This window comes from Rattus norvegicus, chromosome 4, assembly GCF_021556685.1.
Source record: "Rattus norvegicus strain SHRSP/BbbUtx chromosome 4, alternate assembly SHRSP_T2T, whole genome shotgun sequence".
NCBI lineage: Eukaryota > Metazoa > Chordata > Mammalia > Rodentia > Muridae > Rattus > Rattus norvegicus.
In genome coordinates this window covers 26,023,222-26,044,761 of record NC_141537.1, presented here as the reverse complement: position 1 = coordinate 26,044,761, position 21,540 = coordinate 26,023,222, and the positions used below count along the sequence as shown (strand labels likewise).

At 39.7% G+C, this 21,540-nt stretch overlaps 1 protein-coding gene and 1 long non-coding RNA gene across 8 annotated transcripts in view; one reads left to right on the top strand and one right to left on the bottom strand.

Moving 5' to 3' along the window:
• LOC148006238 (uncharacterized) overlaps positions 1–21,540 on the bottom strand; it is a 901,378-nt gene that overhangs the window by 180,441 nt on the left and 699,397 nt on the right. The gene's annotated exons all lie outside the window — the stretch shown is intronic.
• The window catches only part of Abcb4 (ATP binding cassette subfamily B member 4), a 58,344-nt gene that overhangs the window by 3,350 nt on the left and 33,454 nt on the right, over positions 1–21,540 (top strand). For 2 of the 7 annotated variants that reach the window (XM_087656009.1, XM_087656010.1), the window contains 9 exons: positions 2,444–2,594; positions 8,454–8,511; positions 9,659–9,850; positions 11,564–11,658; positions 12,936–13,060; positions 15,621–15,792; positions 19,188–19,301; positions 20,279–20,389; positions 20,589–20,714. In XM_087656009.1, coding sequence (XP_087512135.1) covers positions 11,611–11,658; positions 12,936–13,060; positions 15,621–15,792; positions 19,188–19,301; positions 20,279–20,389; positions 20,589–20,714 — 696 coding nt within the window. In that variant the 5' untranslated portion in view covers positions 2,444–2,594; positions 8,454–8,511; positions 9,659–9,850; positions 11,564–11,610. 7 annotated transcript variants of the gene reach the window in all.

The window sequence follows — 21,540 nt, the reverse complement described above, 5'->3', positions numbered from 1 at the left end:
TTAAAACAAAAAAATGCCCACACTCACAATTATTAGGAAATCAGTGAACCTTGACATGATCCTGGTTTCTGATTCTGTTTCAGGCCATTCCCAGTGTTTTCCAAGGGTAGAAGTAAAGACAACATGGTTTTTATTTCTTTTCCCGAAGAAATCAAATCTGTTTTCATTTGTTATGTGTCTCAGGGAAGGCAGGCCAGGAAAGTGTTCACCCGCTTTGAAAAAATGTGATGTGTTTCAAACAGTCTTTGACAGAAAAAAAAGAAAAAAAGAAAAAAAACAGGAAAGAAAGAATTAAGTGTGTGTCAATTGAAGCCACCAAGTTAGAAAGCAAATGTATGAAAGGGCACCGAACATTTTCACACAACACAGTCCTCTTGTCGGTCCAAGCTCCTGTTCACACCCTTTCCTCTACTCTTTGTCTTTGCTTAAAAAGTTTCCGTGAGAGTAAAATTTTGTTCAATTTTTATTGTGTATGTTTATGCTTATGCTGTATTGACTTACAATAGACAGTGGACCAAGGTCCCAACATGCTGTGTGTCTAGTGGGGCACGACATGTATTGAAGGCAAGTGACGATTTTTGGGAATCTGTTCTCTTCTTTCAAACCTTTTGGTTCCAGACATAAAACTCAGGTCATCAAGCAAGTCTCGAGGGACTTGCTTTTCCCTACTGAGCCACCTCACCAGCCTAGAAAAATAATGTTATTTAGTGCTGTGGATAATACATTGTGAAATAGCATGTGATTTTAATGTCAGTTTAGAACCTGTTTCCTATAGAAAAATGGAAAAAACACATGATGAAAAGTAGAATAATTTGTATTTAATAATTTTAGTTGAAACTGACTTTAAATTTAATCACTCTCTTTCTCCTGAGTAGATGTCTGTGTGGAAAAACCTCAGAACAAAGCTGCTAATAGGATTAGAGGTGTCTTGTTTTGTTGAAAAGGGTCACTAAAAATGAATCTACTGTCTCCTAACTTTAAATTTGACCTTAGATATTTAAGTTTAATTCAACCGACATGGAGTGCATTAAAACCTTCTTCCGTGCATATAATGTCCACTGAAAAGGAAAACCATAGGAAAATCTCACTGGGTGCTCTGAAAGGATGTTGAAAGACCCAAATCTCCTAACTTCCTTCACTTAGAAGCCACCAACAGCAGACCTTGAGGGCACGGGTCCCTTGTAGCCCCTAACATCCCTTTCCATTAGGCCTTCCTGGTTGTCACTGCCTCTGATTTTCTGTGAGCTCTTCCTGGTTCTCACCTTTCCTTTCTTTCCCTCTTCTTGCTTTGCCCTGTGTGCTTGAGTGGAATCTGCCCTCGCTGCCCCAGATGAACTCTGAAGCCCTTGGAGAACAGTTTGCACACATACCCAGTGCTCCCAAACTCAGCCTCCCTGGACAGTGTGAGTCGGTCAAAGACCCACCCACTTCACCATCCTGACTCACTGCATACTCTTCAAATAACCACCATTTGTCTCCAAACGGGAGATGTAGGGGGAAGGGAACAGAGGGTACAGTTTTAAGGAGGGGGAAATGCAGGAGATGGAGAGGAAGCTGAAAAGGGAAATGTAACAGCAGATCTGTAGTCTAGAAGGCAGAGGAGAAAGAACAAAGAGAAATCTACAGAGGAGACCATCAAAAATATTGAGCGAAAGGAGTAAATGGGAGATTAAAAGGACAGTGAATTACTGTCTTCTGAAGTGGTATTTGCTTAGTAAGTAGGAGTGTGTACTTTGCTGTGATAATTGCTATGCACTAAACCTAAAGGTCTTTATAGTTTCTACTTACCTATAACGTAATCCTCAGGACTTCTGCCATGCTCTGTGTAGTCCTAAGCCATCTTCTTTTGCAAGCCTAAAATCCAGACTTCCTCTACATCTCTTCCAGTTGATTCTCTCTCATCTTTCAAGATTCTCAATGATCAAGACTTCCATAAAGTCCAAAGACAGATACTTCATAAAGTTCTTTTTCTGAGCTCTTCCTTACTGAGCTGCTTTTAAAGACTAGTTTCACCCTTTCAAAGGGACCTGGCCTCAAACTGAGAAGGTCCGTTCATTCCTGTTTCTAATTCTGCTGAAGTAGTGTTCCGCACATGCACTGTTCTGAAGGATATGTTTTGTGCATTCGAACTTAACGTTGGTCCCCAGACCACCTTAACTCATTACACACAACACAACCTCTGGGAGATTAAATCGTATTTCTAAAGAGATCCAAATCTTTATTACCTTGATTACATTATAATAATTCACCCGTGCTAAGTGCTAATTAAGTAGAATTAGATGGATCTCTTTTTATATGCATAAAATCATAAAATTACGCTTACAATTATGTGAATTGCAATTCATATACTCTCTAAGATGATAACTCTGATACTAGAACTAACTTGAAACAAAAATCCCCAAAGCATGAATTATTAAATGGAACCTTATTTTTCTCTTTTCAGTTCCGATACTCTGATTGGCAGGATAAATTGTTTATGCTCCTGGGCACCGCCATGGCCATAGCTCACGGATCAGGTCTTCCCCTTATGATGATAGTCTTTGGAGAAATGACAGATAAGTTTGTAGATAATGCTGGGAACTTTTCCTTGCCAGGTAATTGTTTTTTTACCTCTTTTTAAAAAATGCATTACTTTTGTCTAACTGGGTGAAAGGTATTAGAAACTAGTTTTAATTTACGTCATCTGTTTGTTTATTGATTTAGACATCTAGGTGACCCTAAATACTGCAAGGGAATTGTGAAATTTTTTATAGCATTTTTTAAATGCTCGTTTGAATCTCAAAAAGTGAATTGTGATGTTTGACTTTTAAAACAATAAGGAAGTGGCTTTGCAGCTAAACAAAGTGGGATTATAGTGTCTTGATGTAGTGTCTATCCTCTGTGATCACAGAAACAAATATTTTGAAACACTTCAGATAGCACACAGTACTTCTTGGATGTGATAACTTTTATAAGCTTCTGTCTGGGTTTTATCTTTTTCTCTCTTGCCCACTCTCCTCTTTGAAATACCTACTTCCTATGCTTGAGTTTTTTTGAACCGACCAGAGAAACTAGAATTGACACTTTGCTGAATAGCAATGACCTCAGTAGTGATCTAAAGGAATGGAGTCATGAGGGTCCATGTCACCTCAAAAAGGGTCACACCAGCACCATTGTGGTAAGGAGCAGATGGTCATGCTTGTCTTCATAGTAATTAAATTTAATCTAGAAATACTCCCATGGTTTATCCCAAGCCCGAAGGCTTTGTTCTTCAATAAGGATCTAGTTTGTAAAAATAAAACCAAAATGAAGCTGTATCAGTACATCGTCAATAGAATAAAAAAAGAAGAAGAAAGGAAGTTTTCATTACAAATGTAACTGAGTAACATACACTCCATCACTTACATATCATTCTACATGTGTTTTCATAGATCACTGGTTGGAAACTACAAACTACATACTTAGTTGCCATTAAAAGGCATAAACGCAATTATTTAAAGAAAATATGATTGCCTGATAAATTCAGAAGATATGTTTACATTAATGCTGATTAACATAATTCCTCTCAAAAATCCGGTGAGAGTGTTCATAGTATGCTGCTCTCGTTAAGACAGACTTCCATCCCCAGTCTTTCTACCCTCTCAGCTATAATCAGGGCTGTGCATATTTTTTTCCAGGATAAATAATTACACTTTTCTATGAGGAAAAAAAACCTGTTTCAGATGGATTTGAATTGCTAATGCTTTGCCAGTGACCAAAAACCTTAACAGAAATGCTGTAATGTTAAGTTGAGATAGGACAAGGTAACCATAGGGCAATAGGACAAGTTAACAGGCTGCATAGATTGAAATAGGACCAGGTGGTTAGTAGGGCTGGGAAGATGCCTTAGCAGCGAAGAGCATTGGCTCTTCTACAGGACCTGGGTTCAAACCTCGGGACACACATGGTAGCTTGCCAGAGGCCTCCAGGGCCACTGCATGTTTGTGATGGATAAACATACACAAGCAGGCAAAACACCTAAACACATTAAATAAAAATAACTCTTTATTTAAAAAAATGTTGAGCCTAGCATAGTGGGAGCATGACTTCAGCCCCAGTACTTAAGAGGCAGAGGCAGGTGGATCTCTGTGAGTCTGAGGTCAGTCTAGTCTACTTAATGGATTCCAGTACAGTCAGGGTTATACAGAGAGACCTGTCTTAAACGAACCAGCAAACAAACAGATACATAAATAAAGGAGATAATAAAAGTATTTAAAGATGTGTAAAAGGTAGACGTTTTGTGTTGTCTTCCTTTTAGTTCATAGAAGGTTTGATCTGTTACAATTACGTGTGGATTTTTCACTTGTTGCATATTAATTACACATGCATGTTTATGGTGCCCATGGTAGAAGACACCAACTAAAAACTGACTTCTTTTAGGGTTTAAAAAAATCAGATTAGGGTTGGGGATTTAGCTCAGCGGTAGAGCGCTTGCCTAGCGAGCGCAAGGCCCTGGGTTCGGTCCCCAACTCCAAAAAAAAAGAAAAAAATCAGATTAATATAGTGAAAAATACAATGAACTATTACTTAGTCTTTTTAAGGGGAAATTTTTGATACAGGATACAGGATGGATGTACTTTGAGGACATTATGCTAAGTTAAAGAGGAGGATAAATGATGGATTCTGTAAGAATCATCCACTTATGTGGATTACCTAGGCAGTTAAATTCATAGAGACAGAAAGAAGAATGGCACTTACAAGGGACTTGGAGAGGAATATGAGAAGCTACTGTGTAATGGGCATAGGGTTTTAGTTCAGAAGATTGTTGGATAAAAATGCAAGAATATTTACTGGTATTAAACTGTATATTTAAAACCGTCAAGATGGTACACTCATTCTACATGCATTTTTATTACAATTACATTTTAAAAAATCAGCTTAAAACAATTAAATGTATTTATCATGAATGAATTTGCCTTTGGACCAAGTATCATAGCCTTGTTCTTTTCAGTTATGAGGTTTTGCTGTTGTTGTTTTGTTTTGTTTTTCTAGAATAATTCAATAACTTGCTTCTTTGGAGCAGTTTGCTTGTTTTTTTACTTGTAACTAATGATGCAATTGCATGGCTTTGAAGTTGAATGAGGCAGGCAGGTACTTTGTGCTAAGGGCCAGATTCAAGGTCTCTCTAGGGAAACTGCCCAAGCAAGAGATTACTGGGGAGGTAGACTCAAGAGTTAACAACTCTGTCACAGTACCCTCTATTATAAATGCTTGGGTTTTGACCCTTGGCTCTCTGAAACCACATGGTCACAGGCCATATTGCCTGTCATGGAGAATTTGCTACGGGAAGCCCCGTGAATTTCTCATGAGTAATTCATTCTTATGTAGTTTGTGGAAGTAATAGTCTCATACCACATTCTCTTTGGAGAAAAATGATGTCATCAATGAACTCACTCCAATTTTAGAGTGTTCATTGCTATGTTTAGAGATAATAGCATAGAGCTAGAGCTCATTGGGGTTGTGTACTCAGAAGAAGTTGCAGCTTATCAAATAGTGTTTTGTTTTGCTTTGTTTTTGAGCATGTTATTTAGAATGGGTGGATTCTTGGGCGTCTAGTCTTCATGGAAGCCAAGTGAGATGGAATGTTAGAGGGGGAAAGGTTTAAATTACAAGAGGCTCTAACAATGACTTACTGTGAACACAGCCCATCCTTGTCAGTGGAGTGAAGCTACTTCATGACAGGATTGCGCTCTCACAATGCTCTGGTTGTGCACAAACTATGGACAAGCATCCAAAACCTTAAGAACAGAGTCATAGAAAACAGCTCATCTGCAGAGTATCAAAGAGTTGATTATTGCTCAGGACAACTCTGTCTGACTATAATGATCTAGCAAATTCCGTGGGGGGATTGCCGCAGTTTCGACGTTCTTGTGTTGCTTCATGCAGAGAAGACAAAATGAACTTGAGCTCTGAGTTACATTAACTAGCTGCACAGCACCCAAACTGCCTGAACAGACACCATTTGTTTTGATGCTGGACATTTCTGTGTGATACAGGAATTCCTAGGCAGACTCCAGAAAAGTGGGTGTCAATTCACTTTGAGAGTCTAATGTGATGATCTAGATACTTTCTCTATTCCTTAATGCCTCCTTATTAATCAGATCCTGCTCTCAATAGTTGGGTGGCCATGGCCAAATTGCTAAACCAGTGTGGTGCTACTATTTTAAAATAGCGTTTGAAAGATGATTGTGGATGGACTGATGGAATCGTATTGGTTACTTATGGAAGGCCTCTAGGATGCAATAAATGTTCAGTGGATGTGGGGGGAGCAGTCAAGAGCATGGAAGTGACTCAACCAGTCTATCATTTTCCTTCGCCATCCAGCAGAGGTCAATTTTACAGGATCTCCCTAAAATGAAAATGCAGCTTTAAAGCATTCCTCATTTTCATGGTATGGAAGACATTGGGTTAGCAATCTCCATCCCATCACAGTAGAATCAGCTGGAACATTCTAAATCAGTGAGATGGACTGGTGTGACTAGGTCTGGGTAAGATCTGGAAAGTATTTCATATCCAGAGTTCCCAATAACTTTTAAAGACTAAACCACGTAATCAACTGGAACTCTTTATAAGGCACACATTTTAAATGGCATCTGAGGAGGTTGGGTCCAGGCTCTTTGCAAACTTCCAATCCCCTGACTCTTCCGGGAGCCCCCTGTACACGTTTGTCTGACTGTGTCCAGGCACCTGGGGCACTGGATCTCCTGGAGACACGGAGGAGAGGTTCTCACCCAGAATTATACTGCCCTTCTTGGCCTGGGACTCTTGGAAAGGACTAGGTAGGATCTGAAATGTTCATAGATTCACATTTTCAGGGGTGTGCAGGGATGGGGAGATGGAGGGCGGGGTGCTCATTAAGTTGTGTTATCCTTGTGGAGAGATTTAAAAGGTAGGGGTGTGAATAGATAAAACCTTAAGATTTCACTTAATTTCTAAATTCAGGGAGAGAAATACCCAGTGATTTTTACAAATTCCGAAGTTCCAGGACAACTTAACTGACCCTCAATCCAGACATAGTCTGATTCTCCATGTTTAATTGCTAGGAAGGGGGAGGGCCCACAGAACGGACCAGAAGAGAAATAAAATGAAGGGATCCCTCAAAGAGTTGACAGCTAAGCGAAGCCTTTTACATCGGTAGGGGAAAAACCACAGTAACGGGCACTGCACTCCGGCTGCACTCCTGGCAACTGACCCTGACACGGTTGAAATAAATTTCAACTTTTTATCTTCCTTTGGAGAAAGATAAGAAGGGCACACAGCTACATGGCAGCAAGAAAACATGACCCCTGGGCCATTCGCCCGGGATGAAAGGATAAAGAACACTTCCTCTCCTGGGACGGCAGAGAATGGGAAGTGCCTGCCTTCTCCTTGCTCAACAATGCTTCAGGGATATTTTATTCAGTAATATATTTCACAAGTGCTGTAAATAGATGATGCTTACTTTTTCCCTTCATTGTGTGTGTGTGTGTGTGTTTTTTTTTAAGTGGAAATAAGTCATCGCCACACAGATCGATGAAGCAGAGTCATCTGAGAGCAAAGGGCACACTGTGTAACTTTGTGGCTGTGTGGCTTTAGACGTGTCTGTTTCTCTCTGCTTCCCTTTTCTTTTCCATAAAGTGAAACTTTTTGAGATAGTGTTATCTCACGTTGTTGTTATGAAAGCTAAAGGATGTGGAGTGTTCAGAACAGAGCCTGGCATTTAACAAACACTCAATGCATAGTAGTTGTCATTTAAACAACTAATGGCAGGTTTGTTTTTTGTTTTGTTTTGTTTTGTTTTTTATCCCATTAGCTCACAATAATTAGTATGGTTCTTTTCAGTTAATGCTGCCGAACACACACATACCTAGTATGTTAATAAACAAGATGCACTGTAGGGCTTGACTAGTTAGCCCTTGAGATCCTGTGGCTTATTTCTGAGTCACTCAGTTGGGATTTTCTTCTTTGTAATGGAAGTAATCTGGCCTTTCCCTTACTTATGTTGTTGGGAAGCAGGAAAAAAAAAAGGGGGATACAAGTAAAAAGTTACAAAAGCAAGTTTTTTGAATCACTAAGAAAACAGCAGTGTCCACCAAACTTGATAATTGTCTCCACTCTGACCTCTGCCTTCGGTGTACACCTCTGGGTCTCCGCCTTCAGTCACACATTCCATGATGCCTTAGGAGGCTGCTTTGCCACAGAACCAGGAGTTTGTAGATGGGGTAGAACTGGACCCGTCTCCCCCCAGCTGGACCTACACACTTGCAACTATGTTTCAGTGAACTAAAAAGTACCCTTAGGGGTAAAAAAAAAAAAGTTTTCTTTGAGAAACTTAACTGCAGCATCTTCTACATATTGTTCACATAGTTACATTCTTAACAGATTTTTTTTTAAACCCAGCAATTCCTGTTAATAGTCCCTCTTTTTTGAAATGACTTTTTTTTGTTTTTATTTAGTGAATTTTTCATTGTCAATGCTAAATCCAGGAAGAATTCTGGAAGAAGAAATGACTAGGTAATTTGTGTTTGTGTATATATTGTGCGCTACTTTTAACATTCCATTTTGAAAAAGCGATCTGGTACTACAGAGTTGTGAAACTATATAACACACCCAATTTCTTTCCCCACCTCCTCTTATTGTGCCCCAGCCCCCAGTTTCATAAGTTGCTTTTCTTATGACCTCTCACTTGTATATGACTCCTCACAACAGGTATTCTTATAAGTAACCATAGTGATTATCGCTTTAATAAAGTTAATAAAACAGTTATTTACCATCTTCGTTCCCATTTTGTCACTTTGATTTCAGCACATCGATGGCATCCACAGCCCTTCCAGTCTTCCTGACAGAAACCTCAAAAGCCTGCAGCACAATAATTATGTCTGGTTGCATTTTAATGGTGCTTACTGACTAAATGGGGCTTTCTGTACACTAAAGTAGGCCTGGGGGCTAATTGAAAACAGTTTGTAAAAATAGATTAAAAGTAGATCTTGGATCATGGAACTGGGGTTTATTACTTTTAAAGACACCATCTACTCAATTAGCTGCACTTCCGTCCCAGATCGATTTGAATTTATTACCTTTTTACAAAATTAATTTTAAAAGTTTGAGTCTGCCAGATAAGATGTTTTCTTTTAATTAAAAATGTGGAAAACTTCACACACAGAACCATTTTGCATGCTTTGTATGGTTGCTGCCGGTTGCCATGTGGTAGGAGTAGAGACACTTTCATTGTGAACATTTAAGCCCAGGTTACGGTTATGAAAACTGTCACCAATTTAAGACTGACACTGCTTTTACGTAGTTAACCACATTCATTTGAGGTTTCATCATGCCATGTTTCAGGCAAATAGGTTTTCTATTACGCAGCACTCATCCTGCCATTGAAGAAGAGAGGAAAACGGATGTATATTTGTGATAATATCCTGTATGTTTATGATTTCTTTAGCAAATTGAACCGATTTCCAATTCTGAACTTCTTCCCCAAGAGCCTGTGTGGCTGGCATGCCTGATATCTCAGCCCTTGGGAAGCTGAGGCAGAAGGTTCGAGGGTCAATCCTGGTCTGGGCTACAGAATGAATTTAAGGCAGTCCTGAGCTACACAAGGAGACCCTGTCTCAAAACGAAACAAAGAGATCAAAGTGCCCCCTCAATTATTTTCCAGATATGCATACTACTATTCGGGACTAGGTGGTGGAGTTCTTTTGGCTGCCTATATCCAAGTCTCCTTCTGGACTTTGGCAGCTGGCCGACAAATAAGGAAAATCAGGCAAAAATTTTTTCACGCCATCCTTCGACAAGAAATGGGCTGGTTTGATATCAAGGGCACCACCGAACTCAACACGCGGCTGACAGAGTACGTATGTTGTTAATGTTGCACTTTGATGAAAAGATGAAACAGTGTGAAAAATCAATGAGGGAAGAGAGCTTTGAAGCAACATTAAACTACTGCTTTGAGCATTAGCCATGAGTTGATTACATATGTGATAGTCATTTCTAGAAGCCTCTAGAGATTGTGCCACAATGTGTTTTCCATTTATGTTAGAGTCTCTCTCCCTCTCTCCCTCTCTCCCTCTCTCCCTCTCTCCCTCTCTCCCTCTCTCCCTCTCTCCCTCTCTCCCTCTCTCCCTCTCTCCCTCTCTCCCTCTCTCCCTCTCTCCCTCTCTCCCTCTCTCCCTCTCTCCCTCTCTCCCTCTCTCCCTCTCTCCCTCTCTCCCTCTCTCCCTTTCTCTCTCTCACACTATTTGAGGACTAGATGCATGTTTTATACTCATTTGTCTTTCATGGAGCTTGCTGTAGGCCTGGCAAGTACTAGACCCCAAATAAAGATGGTTGAGTGGATAAATAAATGGTTGCCTTAATTGCAAAGAGACTAGCTTTCGAGAGTGTTGATGCTTTGCTTACTAAACAAATATCAAGGCTCGATTACAAGTTGTCTCCTTGGCGTTTTGTTCCAGTAGCGGAAGAGAGGTGATATATCTTTGACATTCTGGCACGTGAGCAGAGGAGGTCAGAAAAGGAGAGAAAATGAAGGCAATTAGGACCTCCATGCCTTACCAAAAAGCTTTGGCCTTCACACCAACTGAAATGGCAGCCATGTGAGGGTGTGAGCTGCAGGAGCATTGTAGGACTTCCTTTCTTTGGATGATCCCACTACAGTCACACTGATAGTGAGAACGCAAACAAGGGTATGGGTTGAATCTTTGAGATGCTTAGAACCAGGAGTTGGTCCTGATGTATAGACTTTACGGATTGTGACTTATCTGTATACACTTTACGAATGGAGCACTCTTAAGTGGGGAGATCTGCATTTTATTTTATTTTCGGCATCAACACAGTGCTCAAAGAAAGCTTCAAGTACTAGCTGTAGTGGTCCAGAGCTGGAACCCAAGCATTCCAGGGACTAAGCTATGGATGCTAAGAGAATGGTCGAAGATTCAAAGCAGGCCTTGGCTATATAGAAAGACCATCTCTCAAAAAGAGGAAAGGAGAGAGAAAAGAAGGGAGGAAAGAAAGGAGGGAGTGAGGGCAGGCAGGAGAAAGAATCACATATACGTGTATATGATGTCTATGTATATATGATACATATGTGTATGATGTGTATGTATACATATATGCATATTCTGGGTAAATGATGTTCAATTAAGAATGGAACTTTTTTTGCCTATGAATATCCTTTTACTGTCATAATACCTTTCCTAAATCCTTCTTTTAAACAAATTTTCATGTGCACAATGCTAATGCTCCTGTAATAGGATTAACTAATTTCATAGCATTAGCTTCAATGACATTAACTTCTCAGAAGCATGAACTGATCCTGAGTTTCCTTTGTGTAGTATTTTTGTGGGAAAATACCCAGGAGGCTAAGGCTCTGTAAGAGGTTTTCCATAGGATGGGTATGTTTTACTTGTCTAAGCATTTATTAAATGTCTACTTTACCTTTCTGACTGAAGACCTCCTGCCTGTAACCACTTAGGTGTGATCTTTTTTAGTGACATCTCCAAAATCAGTGAAGGAATTGGTGACAAGGTTGGAATGTTCTTTCAAGCAATAGCCACGTTTTTTGCAGGATTCATAGTGGGGTTCATCAGAGGCTGGAAACTCACCCTCGTGATCATGGCCATCAGCCCCATCTTGGGGCTCTCTACAGCCGTTTGGGCAAAGGTCTGTGAAACCCGAGCACACTCGTGTGTGCTAACCCACAGAGAGTTGACTTGTGTATGCAGAGTGCTGCTGGCTGCTCAGATACGCGCTCAGTGTCAGTGGAAGCCACTCCCAGGAATGTTTCATTCACACAGAGCTTTAATACGAAAATTAACGTCTTGAGTGAGTCCAAACACTGCAGCTCTTGCTTTAGTCACAACTCTTAATTTCACTGCTATCTCTCTGAGTGAATCTTCTGATGGGGTGTATGAAATGGCATGTATGCCTATATTTCTATTTAAGAAAGTACAAGTTAAAAACACAGTCCTCCAAATGATTGAACAAATATAAAAGATTTAAATGGGGTAGGTATGTTGTTCACCATGACAAATACATCCCATTCTGGACATTTTGCATATGTATAATACATGCATATAAAATTGTATTCACTGGAACCAAGGCTTCAGAGCTGAACAATTTTGCTGACTATTTTTGTCTAATCTGAGCGTGATGAGCCAGTCAGTTAACTACTTGTATCTCTTTTGTTTTGACATTGTTTTCTCCTGTGCCATCTTGTTTAATCATCCTATTACCTAATAGAAGTACTATCAATAAGTTTGAAAGTATCATTTTTATCTTGATTAAAAATCATGACATAGGACTGGGGAGTAAGCTCAGCCAATAAAGGGACTTAACTTGCAATAATGAAGATTTGAGTTAGATTCCCCAGAATCCACATTTTAGAAAACCCCCAGATTTGACGTTCCAAGTTTATAAAGCCAGTGTTGGGGAGGCAGAGGTAGGCAGGTCCCTGGGTATTGCTGTTGAATATAAGAGATCTTTAAGAAAGGTGGATGCTCAACTTGGAATAAGATTGTAGTATTCAAAATTTTTTGCTATTAATATTCTTTTTACACGCATGTACCTTCACATATATGAATATGTGCCTGTTACAAACACAATAAATTATTACATGATAAAGGAAAAGCATAATTAATCCTCTCAGGTGTAAATTTTTAATTTACCTAAATTCCTACTTGACAGGTTTTTGATAGATGGAATTTGGGACGATTCCCAAATATACCACTTAAAGATTTATGTCTGGTTTTCCTTTCCCTGATAACTCCAGTAGCTCAGATCTAGCCTTTATAGGAGGTGCACATCGAGACCTGGCTTTGACGAGATGAAGCGCACGTCACTAAGTGTTTAGATGGGGAAACGTGCTTTAAAGCTTTGTGCAGACTGCCTTCTGTTCTTTCTCTCGATGCTAACGCCATGACTGTTTCTCTTCTGCACAGATACTCTCAACATTCAGTGACAAAGAACTAGCTGCCTATGCAAAAGCAGGTGCCGTGGCGGAAGAGGCTCTGGGAGCCATCAGGACCGTGATAGCTTTCGGGGGCCAGAACAAAGAGCTAGAAAGGTCAGGAAGTTTCTCTGTCTGGTGGTTCAGAAAATCCACGTTTATACGGTTTCATTCATTCTTTTGTGGCATGTGTTTCCTACTCTCTCTTTTCCTAATGGCGACCCCTCCCCCACATGCTACAAACACCCTTTACTGCTGCTGGCTGTGGCTTGTCAGGCTCTGACTTGTGGTTTTCAGCCTTGCGTGTCCTACAAACCCCATTAGAGGTCCGACGATCCCTAAGGACTTACCTGTCAGGAAAAAAAATGTTTTTAAATGCTTAAAAGGAACCATAGAGGGTTCCAAACTGGAATACAGAGGTAAAAAACGGAGACGTGGATTTCCTAGTCACAATGCAGGATTTTCTGTGAGACAGTGTGGGTCTCTGTAAGAATAAAACAGAACTTCCCACCTGCCTCAATGCCTCAATGCCAGAAGATCTTCTCCATGGCCATGAGTTTGAGGGCATGGGCAAATGCTTAAACAACACAACAGCAAACAAACTGAAGCAACTTCATTGAGATAGAATTGATAAAGGTTTAGTATGTGTATCTCAATGAGTTTGGGGAGAATATATATATATGTATATATATATACATATATCAGTAATTTTCTCATTAAAATAATTTCCCCTGATATAATTGAAATATGATTCCATATAAACATCTCTATGTGTGAGATTTTTTGATACCCACAGCTCTCCAAAATTCAGTCCCTGAAAATCCTCTACAAAGTTTCCAGTATTAAACGCAAAGCTTTTTCAATCTCTTCCATTTCATTTTCCATTTTTCTGTTCTTTACCCTTCTTCAAGGCCAACGTGTTTCTGGTTCTCTAACGTCTTCCTTTTTTTTTTCTCCTTTCTCACCGCTGCTTCCTGTACACAGTAGTCCACACAGAGCACACTAACCCTCAGGTGGACCTCAGGATGTCGGTGTAATCATACCGCTCCGTTAGCCAAGTGAAGGTAATTACAGCATGCCCACTCTCACTGGAGCACTGTATCACATTGGAGCACACGTCAATCTCGCCACTGCATGCACCTGGAAGCCCAGCCACCCAGCAGCAGCCAGTGTCGGATGTGGTCCACGGGCTGCCTCCTCCGACACGGCTCTACTCCACGAAGGCAGCACTCACAGTGGAGTGAAGTACCCCAAGAATTGGGTACTGAAAGGCAGTTAGAGAGGTCTTTCTGTGTGGCAACGTGTGTGTGTGCGCGCACACACACACACACACACACACAAACAACAACAACAACACAACAAAACCTAATGAATTCCCATCCACCATTTGGTTAAACTAAAACGCAGTGATGTTGCTGGGGAGTTTTGATAAAAAGAAATTCTCTAATTCATGTGGTATTTCCCCCACTGCCCAGAGTTCCTTTGTAAAACCCATATGATTTCTTTCTACAGTTTCAGAGTCAACACTGAAATTTCTACGCCGTTTGGATCTAGCATGGAAGAGTAGAATCGATTTAACTTGATGTAAAAACATTTTTTTAATTTTTTTAAAAATCATTCTGGGGGCTGGAGAGATGGCTCAGTGGTTAAGAACACTGACTGCTCTTCCAGACTCCCTGAGTTCAAATCCCAGCAACCACATGGTGGCTCACAACCATCTGTAATGGGATCTGATGCCCTCTTCAGGTGTGGATGAAGACAACTACAGTGTACTTATATATAAATAAATAAATCTTTAAAAAAATCATCCTGAAGATTTGTAGATATAAATATGAAGCCAGCGATGCAAGTTTAAAATATTCAAATACCAAAATTCTATTCCAAATTAAGATAGTGATAGGATGAACAAAATATAAGAAGAGGTAATGTTCTGGGATGACAGGAAGAACAGGAACAAGAATATGGAGTTTGCCAGCTATGTGCCTGTCAGTATACTTACTGCAGTTCATAACTGTCTATCGGTCTCAGGATAGTCTTCCTAAAAGGTGTTAGTTAATAGGCTTCTTTCCTTCATATCTCAGACAGTGAAACTAAAATTTAAAAAAATGGAGAAAGTCCCATATCTCTTGTGAGATCCACTTTATACCTTATAGCTTGGCGATGGACGACACCTTGGTTTTTAAAAGATCTAAGTAAGAAGCCCATGGCTTGTCTGTGACAACATATGGAATTTTTGTCCCTTACCCAGAAGAGCAACCTGGGGAAGATTTTCTCTTCTAAGAGAGGAAAACATGGGTTTCCATTAAGAATATAGCCACTAAAGAATCTAGAATAGCCCCTGGGTTTGCTTGTTTGTTTGTTTTTCCCTCTACCTCAATCCTGAAAGGAAGATTCTTTGTATCCTGGGACTGAGGCTCCAATTCTGGGACAGCCATGGGAACACTAATTAGTGCAGTAGAGTTCAAAGGAGATGAGTCAGACCAGTCAGGAGCAGGCTTAGGCCCGTTCTCCTGAGCACCAATCCTGGACCAGGTCAATTCCGAGGATACTGGAATCCTCAAGACCTTATTACCTTCATGGCTTTCGTCCTTATCCTCATGGTGAATAGGGGCTGATTAAAGCTCAGGTTGTAAAGTGTTATTCTTGCTGTAACATTTTCCTCTTCGTTTTCTGGTAGGTATCAGAAGCATTTAGAAAATGCCAAAAAGATTGGAATTAAAAAGGCTATCTCGGCCAACATTTCCATGGGCATTGCCTTTTTGTTAATATATGCATCCTATGCACTGGCCTTCTGGTACGGATCCACTCTGGTTATATCAAAAGAATATACAATTGGAAATGCCATGACAGTAAGTAAGACCTCTAATAATTGTAAGAAAGCTGGAAGTCTTCACCATCAACCTTGTCTTTCCCTTTTTTAAGATTTACTTTTAGCATTAAGTTTTTGTGGAAGGGTAGTGTATAAAAGAAGGTGCCTATGGAAGCCAGAGGTGTAGGATCCCGCTCGCCCCACCCCCGGAGCTGGAGTTATGGCAGGTTGTAAGCCACCTACCAGGGTACACAGAACCAAACTCAGGTCACTGTGAGAGCAGTATACATTCTTAACCCTGAGCCACCTTTCTACCCTGCACCCCCATCTGCTCTCTTTTTCCACCTTTCTTCTTTTGGAAGAAAAAGTTGTGATTGCAGATCTTATCTTTGCTGTCCTGTGGGCAGTTCTAGAACATGCAAGTCAAGTCCTAATGGTGAGTGGGCACAAGATAATAGCATATGGTTTGACCACTGGAGGGGTGTGTGTGTGTGTGTGTGTGTGTGTGTGTGTGTGTCACACACACACATGTGGAAATTAAATGGAAAACATTTATGATTAGAATAGTACATATTTGAATTACCTTTATTCTCTTGTTGACTTTAACTGTAGGAGAGAGTTTACATTTATTATTGCAGATAGGACATTGTGTAAAAGAGCATTCAAATTACACATCATGAAGCTTTTTAAAATAGAAAATAAAATTTATGTTAGTTCACTGGTTATATAAAAATATAGAGGGGTTGGGGATTTAGCTCAGTGGTAGAGCGCTTGCCTAGGAAGCGCAAGGCCCTGGGTTCGGTCCCCAGCTCCAAAAAAAAAAAAAAAAGAAAAGACAAAAAAGTAGCAAAATAACTTTAAAAAATATATAGATATGCGCATAGCATGATTGTGAAAATAATATATTCAAATTACACTAATGACTAAAATAAAAACTTTTAAATTTTAAATTACTTACGTTCTAAGAACCCATGTATACTTGGTGGTGACTTTTGGTCTGTATTTTCCAGATACGAATGTTTTTCTCTTCCCAAACTTAGGTCATAATATGTACATTTTTGGTAGTATTTTCTATAAACCAGTGAAACTTTGTGGCCATATTCCATGTTGGAGTTGGTCAGTAAAAATCATTTAAACAGAAATGTTTCAAAAGTTGCACTTGTCTCTTTCAAAGTAAAACTTCTAAATTTAATTTGGTCCTTAGACTTTCTCTATGTGGGAACTTGAATCTCACAATGTGCCTTACAGTGGCCTTAGCAGGTCTGGGTGAAGTTTGGGGGTTCTCTGGCTGGCATTGTGGCAGCTCACCACATGTTTTCACTTCTGCATTTCCTCCTAATGTTTTATAAATAAGGGAGGTAGCATTAACCTTTGCCATTAACCTTGCATGATGAATTTGTTCACATTAGTAGCATGGGTACTTGAATGTCTGTGTCACGGTACTTCAATGTCTGTGTCACAGGCTGAAAGTAACTTCCAAGATAAAGGGAAACTCCCCCACACAAAGATCTATGACTTCATTGCATTAATGTCTTAACATATACTTCCATTGAGAATTTTTCCTCATTGGTCCTTATTTATACTGAGATTAATAGATAAATGATGGAAGGCATTTGGATTTTGTAGACACAAATGCCACTGTTTTTCGGAGAACACAGAAACATATGTAGAAATTTTACCGGGGCTGGAGAGAAAAGAATAATTTCTCTTCTCCTATATGTTTCTTAAATTACATATACTATTAGTCTGGTTTCTTGAAACTGTATTGGATTTTTGCAATTATTTTGATGGTTGTGTTAATGTTTTCTATGATATCTTCTGCCCCTGAGATTCTCTCTATCTCTTGCATTCTGTTGGTGATGCTTGTGTCTATGACTCCTCATCTCGTTTCTAGGTTTCCTATCTCCAGGGTTGTCTCCCTTTGTGATTTCTTTATTGTTTTTATTTCCATCTTTAGATCCTCAATGGTTTTGTTCAATTCCTTCAACTGTGTGTTGATTTTTGTGTTTCCTCTTTAAGGGCTTCTACTTGTTTACCTGTGTTGTCCTGTATTTCTTTAAGGGAGTTATTTATGTTCTTCTTAAAGTCCTCTATCATCATCATGAGATGTGATTTTAAATCAAAATCTTGCTTTTCCAGTGTGTTAGGATATCCAGGGCTTGCTGTAGTGGGGGAACTGGGTTCTGATGATGTGAAGTGGCCTTGGTTTCTGTTGCTTAGTTTCCTGCCCTTGCCTCTCACCATCTGGTTATCGCTGATGTTAGCTGGTCTTGCTGTCTCTGACAGTGACTTGACCCTCCTGTAAGCCTGTGTGTCCACACTACTAGGAGACCAGTTCTCTCCCAAGGGGATCTGGGTACAGAGAGCTGTGGTACAGGATCAGCTGAGGGCACAGACAGAAAGAATCCTGTCCCAGACTGCTCCTTGAGTCCTGTGTCCTGAGGGCTCCCGGTGGGTCCCTTGGAGCAGAAGTGGTGGCCTTAGCTGTGCTCTCAGATTTGTCAGCACTCCTGGGAGACCAACTTTCTCCCAGCAGGATCTGGGTAGAGAGAACTGTGGCACAAGGTCAGCTCGGGGTGCAGGCAGAAACTGGAAGGATCCTGTCCCAGACTGTATTAATTTTATATAACAGTTTATGTTCCAATGAAACAGATGTGAAATGTGTGGTTTTGTGTGCTACACATAATTTTGTGTTCTATAAATGGATGAACTGACCAGGAATAGTAATGCATACCTTTAGTCCCAGTACACAGAATGCTGGGGCTGGGGACTGAAAGCTAGAATGAGTTTCAGACCGTCATGGACTACAGGAAGATACCCTGTTTTTAAGATATAAAGTGAAATGTTCAACTTCTGTTCATCTGACCATATATAAATCTATAATAGACTTTTAAAGGAAAATCACATGGAGCCAAAATCTGTTATATTTTTGGTTGAACATTTTGTACAATTCCTTGCAGAGTTAGAGAACAGGATAAAGAACTGAAGGAAACACTAACGGGGGACTCTTTCTCTAGTGACATTAGCTTCAGAGCTAATGAAATAGGTTTCAGAAGTCTTTATGACTAATACCTATATGATCAGGGGAAAAAGAAACGGTTTGGCAGACTAAACAAAAATTATTTTTGATGCATACAAAGGGAAATAAACACATTTAGGTAAGGAAATTGATTTATTAATTTTATAAATTTTACTGTTTACTGAAAGCAATTTTATTTTTAGCAAGATGATGGGGGGATCTTATCACACTAGTTATATACATGTATCAAATTGTCACAATGTGTCCCATAAAGATGTACAAATATTATTTCTCAATAAGAAAAACGTTGCTAAGTGTCCAATAAATCCTAAACTCGATCCTTCATATATTATATTCCAAGCAGGCTCTAACTCAGGGGATAATATTCTGCTCCTAATGGTTCCTCTTTCGCTCAGGTGTTCTTCTCAATCCTCATTGGGGCCTTCAGTGTGGGGCAGGCTGCCCCCTGTATTGATGCCTTTGCCAATGCTAGAGGAGCAGCCTATGTGATCTTTGACATTATTGATAATGTAAGTCTTTCATTGTCTGAAAGCTGAGGGAGTCACGGTGGTGTTGATAACTGAGTACTGAATCAAGTCTATGAGGTTATTTAGTAAGATACACTGTAACAACAGGAAACTCTGTGAATTTATTTGGCGATCTAATAGCACTGATCTCACTTGAGTGTGTCTATATTAGTCCATTACTATCGTGTTGGATAAAGATGCTTCTTTTCTGTGTTTACCTCCTTTATATGTTGTAGCCAGATTATGGTTTCTATACAGAATAGTAGGGTGGGGATAAATGGTGGATAGGCCAAATTAACAGAGTTTTGCTATGAGGTTTGTTCTCCCTACCTTAAATCAACCACATTGAATAAATTGAACTGACTACATTGATAATGAAAATATTTTGCATGCCGCTGCATTTACATGTAAAATTCGAAGTTGGTAATAGAAATTAGAGAAGTAGATCTAATTCTGAATTTTAAATGCATTGCAAGTTTCCATGGTTCCTAATGCTCAGCATTAATCCACCTCCTTGACCAATTCTATTTATTGTTTAAGAAGAAAAAGTTCCACTAAAGGCAGAAATACCTGGACCTATCCAAAGTTTTTGTTATTTGTCTAAATATGTATAACTAACCATTTATTGAAATTTATGTATATATGCCAAAATATTCCAAAAACTGGAAATAAAATGAGTATTCCTATGCATTATCAGAAAAAAAGTTTTAGTAAATCATGCACTTGTATGCACACATACGTGCACATGCACTTGTGCACTAACACGCATGCGGACACACACACATGCATGCACATGGACACACACATGGCACACATGCACACACATACACACATATCCCACATGCTCACTGTGTGTTCACTTACATGAAGGAGATTGTGCTACTCTGAGTTCTATTTTTAGAATTTAATGCACCCTATTCCTTTAAATACAATTTAAATGCTTATTTGATAAAATAGTCATTGAATTTTGTTTTATTTAGAATCCTAAAATTGACAGTTTTTCAGAGAGAGGACACAAGCCAGACAGCATCAAAGGAAATTTGGAGTTCAGTGACGTTCACTTTTCCTACCCATCTCGGGCTAATATCAAGGTACTGTCAGCAACATGAGTTACCTAGCTTAAGTTGACCTCTAGTCTTCCCAGTAGAGTCTGACTCCTTTGATATTTAGGTATTTTTTCCTATTGGAGTTAAACTCTTAATTGATACTTTTTTCCTAAATTCTAAATATAATTGAATTCCTTTTTGGAGCTTTGTCGTGACACGGTCTTCCTCTCTCTCTCCTCTGCAGATCTTGAAGGGCCTCAACCTGAAGGTGAAGAGCGGGCAGACGGTAGCCCTGGTTGGCAACAGTGGCTGTGGGAAAAGCACAACTGTCCAGCTGCTGCAGAGGCTCTACGACCCCACAGAGGGTACGGTAAGTGGGAAGAGTCAAATTCCCCAACTCGGGAAGTTGGGCAGAAATAGGCCCTTAGAAATCGTTCCCTTACAAACAAATCTGTATGTGAGTCTGATTTTGGAAAGAATATACAACGCTGCAATGCATCTGGACAGAATGTGTATTTTTGGACAGGTGGACAAATGCCCTTAGTAGAAGCTGTGAGAGCAACAGGAAAGGACTCTTCTGTTATCCAATGACTAAGAGGTTTGCTCCCATTGAGCTTGATTTGCACAAACAAATTCCATAGAGTTATTCTTGACAGCCTGACAATAGAAACCACGAATCCTAAAACAGTGGCTAAATTCAGCAAGATGATCATTTTCTTTAGCTTTGGGACATCTAAAAGAAAGAACTGCATAGCATAGAGACATCTGAATCTCTGGAAGAGGATGAGAATATGTCAGAGTGTTCTTTCTTGCAGGGAACACAAATACCTTCCACATAGTTCTACTGATAATTTTTATTTTGACCCATTTGATTCATTCTCCTTTCCTGTATATGCATTTTAAACATATGTATAATTCAGAACACGTTTCTGAAGAAGGATATTCTCTTGCATAGAGAACAAGGATCAGAACTATTGCACTCCTAAGTAAACAACACTAACTCACAGTTTATTTTCTTCAGCTGTCCCAACTTAAGGACATTGAGTTTTCCGATGTTGGTCAACAAGTATAAAATGCAACTTTACAAACGTCCTTACCTTTCCTTCTGCTGCATTGATGAACACTGTAACCAAAAGTCACTTGGGAGAGAAGAGGGTTTATTTGGCTTATACTCACAGGTTACAGCCCATCACTGA